Source organism: Rhinolophus hipposideros, assembly GCF_964194185.1.
Source record: "Rhinolophus hipposideros genome assembly, chromosome: 6".
Taxonomy (NCBI): Eukaryota; Metazoa; Chordata; class Mammalia; order Chiroptera; family Rhinolophidae; genus Rhinolophus; species Rhinolophus hipposideros.
Genome location: NC_138052.1, coordinates 39,863,092 through 39,884,001, shown reverse-complemented (window position 1 = coordinate 39,884,001; position 20,910 = coordinate 39,863,092). Strand labels below are relative to the sequence as shown.

Genomic DNA, 20,910 nt, shown 5'->3' with positions numbered 1-20,910 from the left:
AACATGACCAGTGATAAGTCATGTTGATATCATTACCACCTGATACGATGTAATGAGAAAAACATGTTACCTCTGTGGCGTACTTCCCCAAACCACATAACCCCAGTCTAATCACAAGAAAAACATCAGACAAACCCAAGTTAAGAGATAGTCTAGAAAATATCTGACTAATACTCTTCAAAACTATCAAGGTCATGAAAAACAAGGAAAGAGAAACTATCACAGATCAGAGGAGACTAAGTAAACATGAATATGAATGCAGTGGGATCCCAGAACAGAAAAAGAACATAAGAGGATAAACCAGTGACACTTGAATAGAGTTTGTAATTACTGTTGAAATTAATTAGTTTTGACAAATATACAATATGTGATGTTACTATTAGAGGAAACCAGGTAAAAAATATATTGGGATGCTGCATCTTTGCATCTTTCCTGTAAATCTCAATTTATACCAAAATAAAAAGATTAGTTTTTAAAAAGTCTTTTGGTTTGAAATAATAAAGTCAAATACCAATCTCATAGCACTACAAAAAAAAAGTCTGGTTAGGTTAAAGATCAAAAAAATATGCATATAGGAAAATATATTTATGAAACTTGAGTAGAATTACAAAAAGCAAAAATTGACAAATGAAAAGATTAATAAATGTGACTGCATCACAATTAAACACTTCTTTAGAAAGAATACCACAAATAAACAGATAAAGCCTGGAAAACAAAATGTGCAATGTTACTAATAGACAAATATTACAATCTACAATAATTCTGTAAGAATCTACAAGAAAAAGATAGCCTTTATTTAAGTGGACAGACAGTATGAATAGGCAATTCACAGAAGAAGAAACGGACAATAAACTGGAAATATATTCTAAGGAAATACACATTTTATTAAATAATCACATTGTTTTTTATCTATTAGATTAGCAAAACAAAATTTTTAACGATATTACATTTGTAAGAACACGTGTTAAAAAAATGAGAGGCTGGATGAAAACATTCTGAGGAAAGGCAAATTTTTACAATAACAATTCTTTTTCATCCATTAGATTGGCAAAAACAAATTTTTTGTATCATATCACATTTGGGAGAATGTGGGTTAACAAAAAATCTCAGACTGCCTAAAAATTGGGTCAGCCAACGTGGAGGGTAATTTTCTCAGCATCTATTAAAAAGTTCAGTTAGGCAGCTCAGTATCTACTCCAGAGAACACATATAATTATTTTTACCAACGCATTGTTTATAAAGGGGAAAAAAATGAAATCAACCTAAATTCCCGTAATAGGAAATAGTTACATAAACTATGGTATATGCAACAGATAAACAATGACGTAGATTAATCATCCATCATGTACAGATCTCCAAAACATATTGCTTAAATAAAAAGATAGTTTATAAGGCAACAGTATGATGCAATTTTTGGAAACACCCACAGGATCATGTATTATCTGCGGGTATTATCTGCGGCATGTGTTATCTATGAAAACAGAGGTTAATTCTGCAGAGAATGGAGGGGGCCCAGCACTCAGGGTGGTGATCAATTAAAACCTAAACCTCTGTATTTTTTACAAGTAATTACGTTATTTTTTAAAGCTTTCATAATTTATTGTTTTTAAGAACATTTTAGTCCTATTTACCAAGTATTAGAGTCTCAGCAATAGCAATACCCAAATAAACATCACGATCATCCTTTCAAAGTTCTTATGAAGGAAGTATGAAGCTTCTGTGGGAAACTAACGTCAGCTGAGCAAGTCCTTAACCTCCACAATGGCACATACTATGTCTTCAGTAAAAATGAGTGAGTGAATGAGTGAGCCAGTAACTGCATAAGTTACCTGTTTGGGAAAGTGCACCCTCACCTGAAGAAATCATAAGGCAATTCTGCCATTGCACAGAGTAAGAGAAAAAACATTCAAAAAATTAAGATGTAAGACATCTGAGTTCTGGTCCTGGTTTTACCAGTAACTTATTGCATGATAATCAAATACCCACCTGAGCCTGAATGTATTGATCGTTTCCTCAGGAAAATAATGCTGCCTCCCTTACCGTATAGAGATATGGGGGGAGAAGGCAGATGAGATCATAGGTACATAATATTTTGAAAAATGCATCAATGCTGTATTTGTAATTAAAAAAAAAAAAACTTTTGAAGAGTTTTGAAAAACCCATCATCGTACTGTTTCACTGGGTTTGTATCATCGCTCTGCCCCAAAAATTATTAGTAAAGAACTGGACCGCGACACCAGACTCACCAATCTAACCCTATCTGTTTGGTCTACATGCTATCAGGATGATGGAAAGCAGTTTTATAATGTATAAAATTCAGAAATAGAAATTAACTGTATTCAAATTTTTAAAAAACTGCATCTTGAAAGCAGTTAGAAAGAGGATTACTATAAATTTCAATATGACACTAATACTTTCATTTTTAGCTCAATCAACCTAGGGTTCTCTTTCTTCTCTCAAAGGAACACATTAATTAGATAATTAATCACTCCCATAAACTATGTTGTGCTTTCATCTTTTTTCCAGTCCTTTTCTTAGACACATTAATTTATACATTTATTCTAAGCTAGCTTTGAAATTGATTTCAAATTTTGGTGGATGTCTACACTAGTTTAAAAATACAAATGACTTGGTATTAAGTACTCTAAACTATTGATCACATACATCAAAAAGTTACTTTTATTACAGTCATGTACATAAAAATGAGACTTGTACCTTGATTTGGACATATCATCTTGATTATCAATTAATATTTCAAAGTCTTCATGGTTTAATTACCTCTAATTTGAACATGAAAATAAATGTGTTCCTTCACAATCACCCTGACAGACTTTGAAATATCTCAAATTGGTTTGTTCAATTGTTTGAAGAATTACACTATTAAACATGATAGGCAGATAAATGTTGCTAACTACTTGGTTCCAAGGACATTTAAGGAACCACCTCGTTTCAAAGTTAAATTAGAGTAATTTAATTTCTCCAAATGAGAGAATAACCACAATAAATGCTGTTAACAGTCTTCAATTAAGAAGATCCTGTATAATTATTCCAGAAAAAGAAAAAGTTGATTTTTAAAAGCCTGTTCTAAAATCTCTGAGCATAAAAGATATGCAACCCCTACAAGAATAGTACCTATTTTAGAATTGTGAAATGAGGAAAAAGTTAGAAATTACACTATCATAAAATTCATGTTACATAACAAATAAAAATTCCAGAAACAATACATACAAAAAGCAGGGAAAAGGAAGGATTTCAACAAATGTGAAATGTTTTTAAATCATAGTGGCTTGCCTTTTGTCAATATATCAAAGATAAAAATATCTGTGGCATTAGTTATGTCTAATTTTGAAGCAACTAATTTACAAGGAAGAAATCATTTACTAGTTAAAATTTTAGAGCCTTATCAATAGTACTGATTACAAAATATATATTTACTTATTTAAACATTTGAAAACATGTCCTCAAATCTTTTAATTCCCTCATAGAACTTCCAAATCAGTTAATGGTCTGTACAAGGATGAATTTGAGCTCTAATGGGTAGCAATGAAGACTTCTGAACTACCTGGAATTAAGAGTGTGAAAATTATTAATTTAGCTTGATGTGTTCTACTTCACAAAATCAAATATTTCCTATATATTTGTGATGCAAAATTCAAACTAGTAAAAACAAGTTAAAGAGAAATTTGTGCATTGTTTTATTTTTAGCATTCTAAGAATCAATTTGATTTAAAGGAATTGTTAAACAAGCTTTAACTGCTCACGTTAAAGAACTTGAAAGAAATGTAGCTAGTCTTTAATAAGGGATTAAACAGAGAATACAATAAATTTTCATTATAAGCCATAACCATACTTGACTTTTATGCATCACAACCCTGATTGTGAACCTGACTCTTAAGGAAACTTAATCAATTTCTCTGTTTAGCTGCATTATAAGTAGATCACAGAATTACATGAACTTTCAAAAAGCATCCACTAGAACTAGAAGCTAGTTTATAAAACTAGGAGTTTTATAAAATTTTGGCAATAGCTAAATTTTGCATATAGTTAACAAATACGTTCAGTGGAAATTTAAGTTCTGTCAATTTTTTTTAAAGCTTGATTTAATTCATAAAGTAGTTGTGCATTAATAGAAATTGTCTGTATTGAATTATATTTTCACGTTTTCCTTAGGCTATTTCCTTCCCCTCAACAACATGTAAATGCTTACTAATATTAAAGGAAGTTTAGTATATAATTCAGGTGAACAAAAATGAACAAGATTTAAGAAGTGTCCATACACATCGTCAGCATTTGATAAACGTTCATTGCTCTTTATTTTGACTGGCTCTCAGATTTATGTAAAATTGCTTTCCTTGGTTTTCAGTTTGAATGTTCAGCCAACACTAAATTCTTTGGGAATATTACATTTTTTAAAATCTTAGCTTCTTGAAAATATAACAAAGTCCAAACAATACAGTGTTTTCTTGTGCAGGCTTTATCCAAAATAATCAAAGGTGAACTCTTGTCTCTTTATTCACATAACATAAAACCATTGTTATGTCTTACCAAAAAGGATATGTGGTCAGACCAACATGAAATGATCACTAATCCATTTTTTTAACGTATTAAATTTACTGGTGTGACATTGGTTAGAAAAATTACATAGATTTCAGGTGTACAATTCTGTAATACATCATCTATATATCACATTGTGTGCTCACCACCTAGTCAGTTCTCCTTACATCAGCATATATTTGACCCCCTTTACCCTCATGTACCACCCCCTACCCTTGCCCTCTGGTAACCACTAAACTGTTGTCTGTGTTTATGAGTTTTTGTTTGTTTCTCTTGTTTGTTGCTTTCAGTTTTATATCTCACATATGAGTGAAATCATTTGGTTCTCGACTTTTTTTGACTTATCACTAATCTACTTATGAAAGACTGGGAAAGAAATCAGGGTGAGGCTAATGAAAATTAAATGTCTTTCCTATGCATTTCTTTCTATTAAGTCTTTATATTAATAAGCTAACATATATTAACTATTGGAAAATATTATTCCAAGAGGTTGTGTAGTATAAAAAATACTACAGGTGTATCTTCAATTTTTAATAGTAAAATTTCCATCAAAGTCCATAATTTCATGGAAACATATAAATTCAAAAGAGAGAACGTTATTGGGAATTCCAAAAATCCCTCTTATACATGGAGGTAGATAAAGTGAGATAATCACACATGGCCTGACAGGTACCCTTTCTCTATTTCCTTTTTAAAGAGAATTTATAGATTAGTACAGTATGTCCACTTGTTCCATTTTTAATTAGATTCCGTATTTGTCTCTTTAGCATCCATTCATCATTGGGCCAATTATAGTACTACTACGTGTTCCTACTTCTCATGTTATTGATGCTCTAGCATTTGAAAACTTACAGACACAGGGAGAGACTGACCCCTCCAAGACTAGCTAAATCCTAAAGATGATTAACTTTCCCACAAACACGGCTTTCATATGCACACCAACAAATCCCAAATCTATACCCCCCAACTTTCTCCTTCTCTAACTCACACAACCAAGCCAATAATTCCCTGCCCTAAATCATCCCAGGGCCAGGTATCTGGCAACTAGAGAACCCAATAGCCCAAAACCCAAATTATTCAAACTGGACAATTCTAAACTTACTCTGCCTTGTCTTTCCTTTAGGCTCTGTCCTAAACTTTTCCCTTGCTTCTGTCTTCTGCCACCTAACCAAACCTGGTGCTTCCCCTTGACCTTGTATGGCATGCAGTGACTCCCTCTCTAGGGATCTATAAGTATAAGAAATATGGTTTTCCTGAGCCTCTCTTATGTCTCCTCTTGTAGCCACACCCAATTGACCATTTTATACGAGAATTCAGAACAAAACTTTGCTTTTAGGAATCAAAAATAGGCCCTTCCAACTCTCAATTGCTTCAGTAGACAGATAGATGAACATAGATATGTTTACTTCTTCTGTTTTTTTAGTGCTTAAATACAGTTTTATACCCCAAAGAGATTATAGATCACCACATCTATTTCGACCATGTTCAGTCTGGAATTTAGTTTGAAGCAGTAGAAATAAGATTTAAAATTTAATATCCAAAATAGCTAAGGGTCCTAGCCTCATTTATTTAATAACTTTTCTCTATCTCATTATATTGCAGTGTCACTTATAATAATATTATTCAAGACACATACATAATTTGGTTTGATATACTTATCTTTTTTTTAAACTAAAGTTTATTGGGGTGACAATTGTTAGTAAATTTACATAGGTTTCAGGTGTACAATTAATGTGTCCTCACATTATTATTCATATATATACATATATACAAATGTATATATATATATACATGTATACATGTATATATGTATATATGTATACATATATATAATTTACACTAGATCTACACAACTTATTTTGCACAAGTGAAACTGTACCCTTTGACCAACTCTTCCCTATTTCATCCTCTCTTCAACCCCTGGCAACCACTCTTCTACTAGCTGCCTCTATGAGTTGGGCTATTTTAGATTCCACATATAAGTGAGATCATGCAGTATTTGTCCTTCTATGTTTGGCTATTTCATGTAGAATAATGTCCTCAATTGCTTCTGATTATTAAATTATTAATTCTGAAAAATCAAATAGTCTCTAACTCTCTCATGCCTAGTCATTTACTGTAAAGCGTTGGATTAAGAGCCATCAGTTCTTATCTTATTTTAACCTTATTATCATTTCAAATTGTAGTCCAAAAAGTTCTCAAAATGTTTCAGTAAGTAGATTGTCTTTTGGTTAGTTTGCGTGTGTGTTTTTCTTTGAAGAATGGTTGACAGGGATGGACCTCAGCTTCTCCTCCTGTGTCTCCTCTTCTGGCTGCACCTGGCTATCCATGTCACAAAAGAAAACAAAAGATCACAGAACGCTGAAATGACTAACCTAAAAAGATAATCTGAATTATCTTTGAGCCTTATTTATCTGTACTGATGTTACTCTCCCGTTAGCATGGGTCATCTACACAAAGACATCATGATCAAAGCAGTACAAAATGCTCCTTAAGCCATGATTGGAACATTTTACTATATCTCTTAAGTGGGGGGGAATTCTTGATGCATTTCTTAAAAGAAAGTAAATTTACTTCTTTCCCCCTCTGTTCTCACTGAATAGGAAGGCTACCATAAAGGTAATCAAGGTAGACACATTAAATAAAATTTCAGATTCATTAAATCATCTGAACCATTCATATATTAATGTTTATATTCAATTGTTCAATAACTTTTTGTCAAGCACTCTTACCTCCTGCTTTTTAAACATGCAAGTACTTTTTTAAATAAATGTAAATATGTATATAAATTATTGAAACATAATCATCAAATTATTGTTTCATGGAAAATCTGATATTAAATAAACTTTGAAGCCTTTCCATTCCTTCTTCAAGGTATTTTTCCGAACCAAGAAAAACATCAGGAAAGTATATTCCTCCAAGAAAAACTGATTCTAATGTCAAAAGTTTCAATGTACCCATAAAAGTTAGGTGGAAGAATTTGAAAATATTTGGTCTATTGAGCTAACTAGATATTTTGCTTTGAGATATATCGGTATCCTAGGGAATCAAAGATTCCTCTTTTTTCTGTCCGATGCCAGACCATGCAACTATCTCCAAAGGTGGGAGAAATCAGTTTAGATAAGATGTTAAAGACTAGGAATACTGAATTTCATAGCTAAGAGAGATAGTGAAGGTTAAGTATTTGGAAGGAAATGGAATAATGTTTTTTAAATCATAAAAGGGAACATGTGAGATCATAAGCTCCCAAAAGTAATTTTGTGAAAGGTTGATCTTTTTAAAGCTGTTTTCAAGGCTGACTCAGTATATATTAAATGAATATATTATGGTTAGAATTTCCTAAATTATAAGAAAGTTTCATGTCAGGGATGCTGTGGATGCCTGGTCATAGCATTGTACACCAGAGACTGGACATTAATGAATGCCAACTATAATTTTATGTGTATAATGTGATGGCTCGGTGTGAGGTCGGGGTGGTGGTGGATGGGGGGAGGGAGGTTCACGGTGTGAGGGATGTAAAAAATAAAATAAAATAAAATAAAACTAAAAATATAAATAAATAAAATAAAGACACTTTTAATGAAAAAAAAAAGAAAGTTTCATGGACTTTTTAATGGACAAAGTCAATATTAAGTTCACTATTTCTGCATTTTTGTTCTTATAAAGATTGGACAAAATACTATATTACCTTACAGTACAGAAATGGTCTATACTGGAGAGTCCAATTCCTTTTATTAGACTGGCACTAGTAACTAAACAGCTTCAAATATCAGGGTAAAAGACTTGATGGTCAGGATTTGTTATTATTTATCTTTTATGATAACAATTGTAACGGATATTTATGTTAAAGACGAAAAGAAAGTACCATCTTACATTGCCAAAATAAATGTAGAGCAATTACTGTTACTAAATTATTTGATTTAAAATAGATTAATCCTAATTTCAGCTCTAAAGAACTAATTTTTTTCAAACCACATATAGATAAAAAAAATTACAAACTCAGAATTATAAGCTGGGTCCAAATCATCATGTTTTGAAGTAACAACATATAGGAAGTTCTAGAAATGTTACTCTGGTCAAGTTTGTCATCCGTCAGAATCTTCAGGTACTTCCTCAACATGGTTATGATGAAACGAAAGGTCCTGAATGGTTCAAATAAGAATGAGTCTCTTCCATGGAGTGAGAAAGATGAAAGTACTATATGTAAGAATCACCTTCATACAGAAAATGAAATCTGAGCATTTATATGTAGTGTATCATAGACTAATAACAGTAAGGCTGAGGAAAAGGATAAAACACTGTAACACCTTGTTAATTGTAACTACCATGTTACTTTGTAACTACCAATTTGTACTTCTTAATCCCTTCCCCTTTTTCACCTACACTTCAGCCTCCCATCTATCTGGCAACCATCAAAATGTTCTCTGTATCTGAGTTTGTTCCTGTTTTGTTTAAAACGGGAATTTTATAAATAGTTCAACATTTCCTCTGAATTGTCATTTTAAAGAAAAGAAACTACTACATATAACAACACTAACAGCATACAAAGTTGCAAATGGAATATAAAAGGAAGTGTTAATAAAACGTTTCAAGCCAATTCTTAAAGTTTTTAAATACCACTAAAGCTTCTAGTAGAAGTAAAAACTGGTTATACAATCTTTCTGGAAGGAATTTTGGCTAATATTTGTAAGTAGCCTCAAAAATTAGCCTAGTGGCTCCTTGAAAAAATGACTGATTCCGGGGCTGAGGAATAGAAAATACATGATGATCCTGGGAAATCTTGTAGAGCCAGATACCAAGGAAATGCTCAAAAAAGAATGGGAGCATATTGAAAGGACAAGAGACAAAGAGCATCTAATGTCCAAAGATGAAATCACATGACAACAAAATAAATACTGAGAGTACTAGAGTATAGTCCATATAAAAAAAATAAGTATCTTCGAGTCCATACTGACACAAGCAATTGAGTAAATAAGTTAACAAATGGAGAAGTAACAGCTCTTCTTTACAAAAAATTCTAATTTCTAAATGCAAAAAAAAAAAAAAAAAGGAGAGAGAGAGAGAAATGGAAAAACCACTATTAGGCAAACACCTAGCAGGAAACAGGTAATAAGCAGGAAATATTCACTGCTGAATGCTAAAATTAGTGGGCAAAAGTTTGAGGAGAAGCAGGATATTTACATAATTGCAAAGTATCTCCCCCAAGATATTCATTATTACAGAATGGAAACTTTTAACGTTACAGTGGAAAACCCAGCAGATACCTCCCTAATCCTGGTTAACATCCCCAAAAATAAAAAATCATCTATTTCATGTGATGCTCTGAGAAGAGAACACCACTTCAGTGGTATTCTTGACCCAAAAAAAAAAAAATTCATAAACTCGATATAATTATGAGAACACAATATATAATTATATTATATAATATAAATATTATATAATTATATAATGTATTGAGTTATAAAACTCGATATAATTATAAACACAAATGGAAAGGTAATCTACAAAAAAGAAAAAACCTAACCTGTACACTTCAAGAGTGTCAAGGTCATGAAAGATAAGGGAAGACTAAGAAACTCACATTGCAGATGATTAAAGAGACATGATATTGAAACACAAAATGGGATCCTGGAACAGAAAACGGACATTAATGGAAACACTAATGATACCCCAATACTGTGGCTTAATTAATAAAATTGTACTAATGTTAATTTCCTAGTTTGATGATTAACTATGGTCTTGTAAGATGTTAACATTATGGTGAGGTACATAAGAATCATGTAGATAGTTCTTTAATTGCTTTTTTATTGGCACCACCTCTTTGCTATTCTAAGCCAATAAGCTTGAATAACGTCCAGAACTTGCGTTTTTGATAAGCCCTCCTGAAGATTCTGATGCAGGTGATCCTTGATTTTAAGGTTTTTAATAATCCCTTTGTTTAGGAGGGAAACAATACTATTTTTTTTAATCTACTAGAAGTGTTAACACAAATTACATGATATGTACTCAAGTAACATATTATACATTGCTAAATACAGGTTTTTTCCATTTTTTAACATTACTACTTCTGAGCAAATCAGAAGAGTTTGAATGGGCTTATTCCCAGTGAAGCTTAAATACCAACAGAAAATTACTGCTGCATTTATGAAAGAAGCAGTATGAATCCAACAATAATTAAATGAAATAAGCAGAGCTGTGTTGATTCCATCCAGTAGTTGTTATACACCCAACTACTTTTTATGGCATTTGCTTTCTGGAATTTGACTAGGTCATCATCTTTGTGATCAAAGCTTCATTAATCAAAAAGAAAAAGATAGCCATTAGGAGGCAATAGTCTTGTCTAAAGTTCTGTTTCTCAGTATAAGCAGGAAGCAGGGGTACAAATAAATGTTGGAGGCAATCTAGCAACATAACACATTCAATATGCAATGGGAAAATTCTTCTTAAAAAACGTGCCTATTAGATTCTTAGACCATAATTTTCAAGATGAATAAGCAAGTCTCGATAATACTGATACAAAGATTTTATCACTAAATAAAGACTACAGCTATAATACATTCTCATTCTATCCCACTGAATCAGTATATTAAACTCCATTTTCATCCTTTGAGAAAAATCTCTTGGAGTCCTGAACTATTTGGAATTGGGCCTAAGCTTAATATAGGAACTTCTACACAAATGGCACTTGAGGAATTTTCATGTAATCCTTTATACAGAGCATAGAAATCCTCACTACAACAAATAAAATAACAAAATACTGCCACAAGAAACTAAAGATCTAAAAAGATGGAGTGACAGTTCACATACATGTTTTGGAAGACTCGATATTGTCAAATGGCAAATCTCCCCAAATTGACCTGTAAGTTCAAAACATTCTCTATCAAAATCCTTACAGGTTTTTTTGTAGAAATGAATAAGCAGATCTTAAAATTTACATGGAAATGCAAACAACCTAGAACAGCCAAAACAATTTTTAAAAAGAACAAAGTTGAAATATTTATACTATTGATTTGAAATTTTATTCTATAGCCTCAATAATCAAGACAGTGTGGTATTAGGATAATGGTATGCAATAAATCAACAGAACAAAATTCAGAGTCCAGAAAAAATAACCTTATACTTATAGTCAATTAAATTTCAACAAAGCTGCCAAGAAAATTCAATAGAGAAAGGTGGTCTTTTGAACAAAAAAAAAAAAAAAAATGGTGCTAGGTCAACTGGGTATCTGTATGGAAAAAAAAAAAAAAACTTAGACTCTTATCTCACCTCACATAAATTAACTCAAAATAGATCATTGATCTACACATGAAAGCTGACTATAAAACTTCTAGAAAAAAACACAGGAAAAAATCTTTGTGACCTTGGTCTAGGCAGAGTTCTTAGATTCAATACCAAAAGCATATTCAATAATAAAAAAATTTTGATAAATTGTACCTCCTCAAAATTAAAAAGTTTCATATTTCTTTTTTAATTTTTTATTGGGGAACATTAGTGAACAGCGTGTTTCTCCAGTGCCCATCAGCTCCAAGTCATTGGACTTCAATAGTTGTGGAGGGCGCAGCTCAGCTCCAAGTCCAGTTGTCATTTTCAACCTTTAGTTGCAGGGGGCACAGCCCACCATCCCTTGCGGGAATTGAACCGGCAATCTTGTTGTTGAGAGCTCGCATTCTAACCAACTGAGCCATCCAGCCGCCCCAAAAACTTTCATATCTCAAAAGTCACCATTAAAAAAGTTAAAAGACCAGGCCTGACAGTGGGAACGTAGTCACAAAATCATATTTCTAACAAGGAATTTGTGTCCAAAATACATTTTTAAAAACTCTTACAAGAAGACAACAAATAACCAATTTGAAAAATGGGCAAAAGATTTTCATAGACATTTCATCAAAGATATACAAATGGCTAATAAGCACATAAAAAGATGTTGTATATCATTAGTGCTATAGACTGAATGTAATTTAACAAATTCTTATGTTAAAACCTAATCCCCAATGTGATGGTATTAAAGGGTGAGGTGTTTGGAAGGTGATTAAGCCTTTTATAAGCCATTAGTACCCATATAAAAGAGACCCCAGAGAGCTCCTTTGCCTCGCAGCCAGGTGAGAATGAGAACGTTGTCGAAAGATGGCCATCTGTGAACCAGGAAGGGTCTAGTACCAGATACCAAATCTCCCACTCCTTGATCTTAGACTTCCTAGCTTCCAGAACTGTGTGAAAAAAATTTCTGTTGTTAAACCACCCATTCTATAATATTTTGTTATACCAATCCAAATGGGCTAAGATAATTAGTCATTATGAAAATGCAAATCAAAATCAAACCAGCATATCACTTCACGCTCATTAGAATAGCTATTCAAAAAAAGACAGTACTGACTGTTGGCAAAAATGTAGCGAAACCAAAACCCTTATATTAATTGTACAGTTGATACATGTAAAATGGCACAATATCATTGAAAAAGAGTCTGGCAATTTCTTTAAACATTAAATACAAACTTACTACATGATCCAGCAATTCCCCTCGCAGGACTCTACCCAAGAGAAATGTAAATGTGTGTACACATGGAGACATATATATGAAAAATTTTAGCAGCATTATCTGTAATAGCTAAAAGTTAGAAACTACATAAATGACCATAAAGTATCAATAAACAAAATGTCAGACACCATGCAATGTAATGCTTTCCACTAATAAAAAGGAACAAAATTCTGATACATACCACAATATGGATGGACTTAAAAACATTTCACTTAAAAGAAAGAAGCCAGGTACAAAAGACTGCCTATTGTATAATTCCATTTATATGAATTCCAGAAAAGGCAAATTTACAAAGACAAAAAGCAAATCAGTAGAGAGTAATCAATTGTTGCTTAGGGCCTGAAGTGTGTGTTAAATAGGCTTGACAAAACTTTTTAGGGCAATGAAATGTTCTAAAACAGATTGTAGTGATAGTTACACAGCACTGTAAATGTACTGAAAATCACTGACTTGTATACTTACAATGGGAGAAATGTACGATATGTAACATATATGTATGTATATGTTAAGCATGCATATATTATATGTAAAAAATCTCCTTAAGAAGCACAAGATCTTAGAAGAAACATATCATAATAATCAACATAAAATGGTTAATTCATGTTTTCTTTGGACTTTGACTTACCATTCAGTAACATAAAACTTTATGAGGATAGACCAATAATGACCTTAAAATAATGTTGTAAACACAAAATGAGGTTTAACTTTTTTTTTAAGTAGCTTTTCAGAAATTTTGTTGCTTGATGTTCCTTATGTTAAACTTTAAAGTGTATCAATGAAAAAATCCAGAAAGATGATTTGGAGTAGAAATAACAATTTGAACCAAGTTAGATAGTTCCCTTCTTCTTTTATATATATTATATGGCATGTATTCTCAACTCAGCTTTGAAGACATATTCCAAAACTCTGCAAATAGTTTGCTAAAACCTTTACCAACCTCAGCATTATCTTTACAAAGAACATTAATTTTGTGGTAAAGACTGAGAGTTGTGTGTGTGAAGTTATTTTTAATTTTCATGAATATTTTATTTTCCCTTTTCTGGATTCATATAAATATGATTGACATAAGGATTATTTGAATCCTCAATTTTCTACCTGTTAATGATAACAATTAAACAATAATTTTTTTGCAATGTTTTTATTTAATTCACCATTTTGTAGCGTACAATTCAATCGTTTTTAGTATATTCGCAATGTTGTACAACCATCACCACTATCTAATTCCATAACACTGCCATCACTCCAAAAAAAAACTCTATAGCTACTAGCAGTCTCCCTTATGCCCCAGTTTCTGGCAACCACTAATTTACTTTAGTCTCTAAGGATTTGCCTATTCTGGACGTTTCATATGAATGGAATCATAAAATGTGTGGCCTGCAATGCCTATTGCACCTTGTATCATAGTACTTTGATTGTTGAAGAGGTAGATGTGAGAGCCCATTTTACTATCAGATTCCTTTTTATTTTTTAATTGACTTTGATTAAAAAGAGCGAGCCAGGGAGGGGGGTTGTCACTGTGTGAGAAATATAAATGATAAATGTCTAACTATTACATTCTTTTGTGTACTTGAAACTAATAAAAAAAGAAAGTTAAAAACAAAAAGAGCGAGCCAATTAGAAATAATATTTTCAAATCCTAGCTCCATACATATTAGCTCTGTGAATCTAGATAACTTATTCAACCTTGAGTCTCAGTTGCTTATCTGTAAGGCTGGATAACATTAAAAACCTTTCAGGATTATGAAGACTAGAGATATTTTTGTTTAGCACGAGCCTGAGACAATATCTACTACTAATTCACAAAGATTACCTAATTATCATCACCATTTTGGCACCCAGCTGTTCATGGTAGAATAGGGACTATACAATAGCAGAAAGAATGATGAACTAGGAATCAAGCGATTTGGACTCTAGGCCAAATTCTGTCATTAACTAGTATAAACGGCATGCCCTTAAACATACCTCATCTCTTTGGTGTCCAGCTACACCATCTGTAAATTAAAAAGTCTAGGGGCAGCTGGATGGCTCAGTTGGTTAGAGCGCGAGCTCTCAACAATCGTGTTGCCGGTTCAATTCCCACATGGGATGGTGGGCTGCGCCCCCTGCAACTAAAGATTGAAAATGGCAACTGGACTTGGAGCTGAGCTGCACCCTCCATAACTAGAAGGACAATGACTTGGAGCTGATGGGCCCCAGAAAAACACAATATTCCCCAATAAAAGAAAAAAATTTTTAATAAAATAAAAAAGTTAGTCTAAAATCTAGTCTCCAATTGATCTATACAGTTCTACTGTGAGCAAAACATACATGATTCCACAAAACAGATGCATTTTCTAAATATGAACAGCACACCAAGGAGTATCTAAGACAATTCTTTTAAGTGGGAGAACGTATTAGAACTTTAATTTACATTTATTTTATCTAGAAATAAATAAAACAACAAATATTTACTATATAGATTGAAAGTGGTATCTTCACAGAAAGCCAAATAATCAAGTGTCACGTATCTTATGACGTATGAGAAGGGAAGAGTAGAAGTTTCTCCACACAGAAGGGTTGAGAGTGGTACCTACATTTCTCCATCCACTTGAGGCATCTTCAATGCACTGTAGTTGATCTATGACCATCATTCCAAAGTTAGAAAGAAATGATCCACTGGATGCGTGATTATTTTTCTGACCATGCTCTCTGACTCTATTTGTGTTCTAGGCCTCGCCCCACATATTTTCTAACCCTCTGTCATAAACTATCCCACTTCCACATGTGAACTCAAAATTTTTGTCATAAACCTAATACTGGAAGCTTTAGGTTCTACCCTCGTTACCAACCTTAGCATCCTATTCATATATTTTATTTCTACAGTCACTAACCATTGTAGAGTAATTATTCATGTGATGAAAGTAGAAATGAGAATTGATTTCTTACAGTGCCTTTTGCTTCCTATGTATTACCACATGAAGTGAGTATGTTTTCTTTGAATTCATACTATCATCTAAATTACAAGTCAAATAAAATGGAAATACCAATATTACTTAGCCAACCTATTTTATCTTTTTGCTACTTTGACATTTTACTTCCATTTTCCTTTCCCTGATTTAATAACGGAGATTTTTCATAACTTTTTTTTCACAAATTAAACAATTCAATAAACTGAGCCATTTGGAAATCTGGAAAATTAGCATTTTAAAAGGTGCTAAATTCTACCATCTATCCTATACTACAAATTATCTTTAAAAAGTGATCTTTTAGGGAGACCATTTCATGAACTGTGTAGATGCCTGACCACTGTGCTGTACACCTGAAGCTGAAGCAGAACAATATTGAATGTCAACTATAATTTTATATATATATATATATATATATATATATATATATATATATATATATATGGTCACAGAATGTGGAGTAAAGCATAGGGAATAGAGTCAGTGGAACTGTAACAGGTATATATGATGTGAGGGAGTAGTAGATTGGGGAAGGGGTGTATCACTTTCTGAAGGGTGCAAATGTGTAACTATTACATTGTTTTGTATACCTGAAACTAATTAAAAAAAAGTGATCTTTACTCTAGTTCCATACCTCAGTGCAGTTTCATAAGTAAGTTCAATTTAAAATAAATTCCTTTTAGGACGTCAGAATTTTAGAAGAGATCCAATATGGACCCACTACATATCACCCAAGATTAAATGGCATGAGATAGAAATATTTGTTATAAAAATATTCTCTGAGAAGCCTCTTCCATAGCCTGGTAATTTAAAGATTGTCAAGTTACTCCTAGAAGCAAATTCAACACTGAATATCAATGGAAAAATTTGAAGTCATATTCAATATCCTAAATTCCTGGCTTCATACGTTTAGATGATTAATTCCATCATTATTAAAGTGGTATCACCATCATTACTATTACATATAAGCTCCATATATACCCATCTCAAAGAGCTTATAACAGCGACTAAATATTTGAGGGGAAAACAGTAGTCTCTCAAAAAGTTAAATTGAGACCCTATCTCTGAACTAGCTAGATTGTGAGATCCATGTGGACAGAGTTTTTGTCCATCTTGTTCTTAGCTGTATCCCCAGCATGAAGAACATGTTTGGCCAGTAGAAGGCACTTTATAAATGAACAATTCTTTTGAATATGGTTTGTTCTAATATCTTCGTACATAACAGCCAGGTGCTACCAAAGCCAGACTGTACTGCGGGCCTAGAAAAACTGAATGTCCTAACTCTTAGAGTGACTACCTACAAAACGCAGCAATGCCTTTTCCAGTAGAAAAATAAAAAATAAAAAAATCATCAATTCTAAAAAGGACTGAGGAAAAGGGAAACATGTCAGGGCTTCCTATACACATACCCTTAGTATGTACTTTACATATACCAAATGAAAGTAAACCTTGGAGGTTTAAAAAGAATATTTTCCTCCCTTTCACTTGAATTAGAATTAATTACACTCATTTGGCATACTTGCCTATCTTTTGATTTTTCTTTCTCTCTTCCTTCTCTACCTACCTCTGATTGCTTCAGTCCCACATTTAATCCTGGTTTTTAGTGCCTTTCTCATGAACTTTGCCACCATACTGCTATGTTTTCATAGCTATAACTAAAAACCCCACCTTGCACCTCCACCATACAGTGTTTTACAGGGTCCATTTCCCCACTTTTCTTTCTTAGTAGATAGTACTGAGATGAAGACCTGACACCTAGAATTAATCTCAATGACTACATTTCCATTAATAATGATAATAACAGCTAACTTTTATTGAGCTCTTACTACTAAACGTCAGGTAATTGGCATAAGTTATTTCAGTTACTCATTATAAAACCCAAGAGGTATACCATTCCCTTTCTATTTTTCAACTGAAGAAACTAAGGCTTATCACTTTACCACAATCAGACAGCATGTAAAGAGAAGTGCTGGGAACTACTAGACTGTTTTTAAATATTGCCTCTCATATAATTATTTGCAAAGTCATTTGATTAATTTTCTAAAACAGAACCTGAAGCTATTTCTTCCCTTCTATTCCAAGCATAAAACTCCAGTCTAGGACCTGATTATGATAAGCCTGGTTAATAATGTAACGTAAAAAAAAACTACTGCATTTTTTTTTCTGAACTACTTTTAGAAGACCTATATTCCAGTCCTGGCTTCATCACCATGTAACCTCAGACATGTTATTCAAACTTCCTGTGCCACAAATTCTCATCTTTAAATTAAGATAATGAAGTCTGCTTTAAGTAACATGATTGTTTTCAGAACTAAAATAAAAGCCATAAAAGCAATTGAGGAACTTGAAAATACTGTCAAATATAAAAGTAGGCCAATAATTCAGCATCCTTTCTAGGCTCTCAGGCTTACTTTTCTTATAATGAACTGCTAACATGATCCTCTCTTGCCATTAAACTATGTAACTATTCTGTACTAGCCATTATCCACATAAAATGCAAACTTCTGACTCTAAAAATTTCCATCAACTTACAGGAGACTTTCTTTTCTAGTCAAATTTGTATTTTATCCGCTCTTATAAGCCACAAACTGATTGTCCATCTAGCGGAGTAATGTCATCCTCTTCTAAATTCCTCCAGGTAGTCTTCATTTGCTCCTAAACCCTTTAATTGTTCCCCACAAATGACAACTCAAACGCCATTATCAAAGTGACTTCAGACTGCTTTTCTAGGACAACTTCCAACCCCCTCCCCTAAAATGACTTTTCCCCATACCTTAACCTTCCTTAAATCTCCATTCCCCAATTCTTGTGTATCGTTCTTCTCTCTCATCCAGGGAACAATAGTTCTGACAACTTGACACCCTTTATTCTGACTACCCATAGTAGCCTAATTTATGTATCCAAGTTTGGGAAGGCAGATAAGCCTTTTTCTTTCATTTTGTAAAAACAACTCCACTTTCATCAGCAAAGCAATGTCTCTACTTTTAAGCAGGCAGGCTAATTGGCATGCTTTCCTTTTTTCTCCCTTTCTGACACTGTCCCTGCCTTTTATTTAGGCTCCATTCTTGATGGTGACTTCTGCTTTCTTCCCATCTCCCTGCTCCCTCTCTCCCCAAACCTGGCGTCCTGAGGAGAATTGAGCATGCTCAGTAGCCTCAGCGGATTCAGGGATGCAAACTGGAATCTTTTACAGATTTTAAGCCGGCTGGATAGGTAAGGCCCTAAAAATACAGTGTCCCAGAATTTGCACACTCCCCATGAGGTATTATCTGATTTAAAGATATATTCAAAACCTAGGAATGGACACGGAAATCGACAGCTTTCCTCCAGTCCCTCGTCTGTTAGGTGGGTCACCAACCTGAGTAGCACAGCTGAGAACAGCCCCTCGCCTGGTTTGGTGCAGGGAGGAGATTTCTGCTATTCTGAGCTATGATAGCATTGATAGATGGCTGGAAGCTAGCTTGCATTTGACATCTCTGTTGCGTAAGAAAATACCGTTGGCTTGTGTTTTTTTTTTTCCTTGAACACAGCAACATCAGCTGCTCCAGGAGGAAAGATGTTGCCTGAAGGTCCACAAAGTCTGTGAGCAGCCAGAGAGATTTGCGGAGAGGACAGACAAATCAACTACTTACCCAAGCATTCCATCTAGGGAAGCCACTGAAAGACCCAGAGATAAACAGGCTATTTCCAAATGACAATTCAGGAACCTTTCAGGTATGCAAATCTGAATTGTGTGCCTATCTCCAAAAATGCATACCTTCTTTGTATGTGAACCATGACACATTGCCCTTTGAGAGAGATTGACAGAAAACACGCACGCACGCACACACACACACACGCACAATCCTTCTGTTCTCCTCTCCTCTGGTTTCAGCAGAGACTAAATCACTAAAGCTGTTACAGCAGCAAATTCCCTTTACCTTACTGTCAGGGGGATGAGGCACGAGGAGGAAATTTATCACGGATGGAATTTGATAAAAAGGGGGCTTCTTTACAGGGGCTTGAAACACCACTGCACAGCCTGAGAAACAGAGAGTAGGAAATAACAGGCAGGGAAGAGACACACAGCTGCCCCTGCTGCTACAACCTAGCCATCTTTTCAAACAGCAGCAAACATGAGCCATTTCATCACGTTAGTGCATCCATATTGAGAAGGGGGAAAAAAATCATGTGCTTTGCGTTATGCATTTCACTCACCCGAGATGGGAGGAGACCCCTGTCCATATGTCGTGGGAGCTATCCACCACCCCAAAGTACACTCGCTGCCATCTAGCTAGCAGACCTCTTGCCTGACAGGATTTGCAGCAAACACGGTTAAATCTACATGACAACAGATTGTCTCTTACCGTAGGCAGCAGCGGCTCCATTTGGGCTCCTTGGTCTTTAATCTCCATGTTTTGTAATGCCGCTGGAATAAGCACCTTTCTCTGCAATGTCTTCAGTGTCTTACACTCAGCCCGGCACTCGCTCTGCTTAGTATTCGGATCAGGTAGCTCTGAAGCAGGAGGCAATTGCACACTCCAACTCACCAGAGTCACATGGCTCCTACTCACTCGGGCTGCTGGCCAGGTTTTGCACTGAATGCCTTGGATCCCTGGGCCGGTAAGAGAGATTTCCTAAGCCCTGTGTCACTGCCCACACCTGGCTGCTGGTATAAAATACAGCCTGCAATGCTACAAGTCTAATGGACATTAAGAATCGCACCTAAGATGCTAACTTCTTATATACAGTAGTCCAAGGTAGACTCCAACAAGCTCAGCCAGATTGTGACACTTTGAGGCAATTCACTTCATTCTCATAGGAGACATAATTAAACAAGATAACGTTAATAAGGTTTATTAGTTGTCCTGCTCTGACTACCTGGGGTCTTTAAAA

At 34.0% G+C, this 20,910-nt stretch overlaps 1 protein-coding gene across 7 annotated transcripts in view; it reads right to left on the bottom strand.

Annotated features, from left to right (window-relative positions):
• Window positions 1-20,578, bottom strand: part of SLC4A10 (solute carrier family 4 member 10) — a 264,790-nt gene extending 244,212 nt beyond the window's left edge. For all 7 annotated transcript variants that reach the window (XM_081052804.1, XM_081052800.1, XM_081052797.1 and 4 more), the window contains exon 1: window positions 20,382-20,578. In XM_081052804.1, the coding sequence (XP_080908930.1) occupies window positions 20,382-20,429 (48 nt within the window). In that variant the 5' untranslated portion in view covers window positions 20,430-20,578. The remainder of the gene's footprint in view (window positions 1-20,381) is intronic.
• Between the last annotated feature and the right edge of the window lie 332 nt (window positions 20,579-20,910).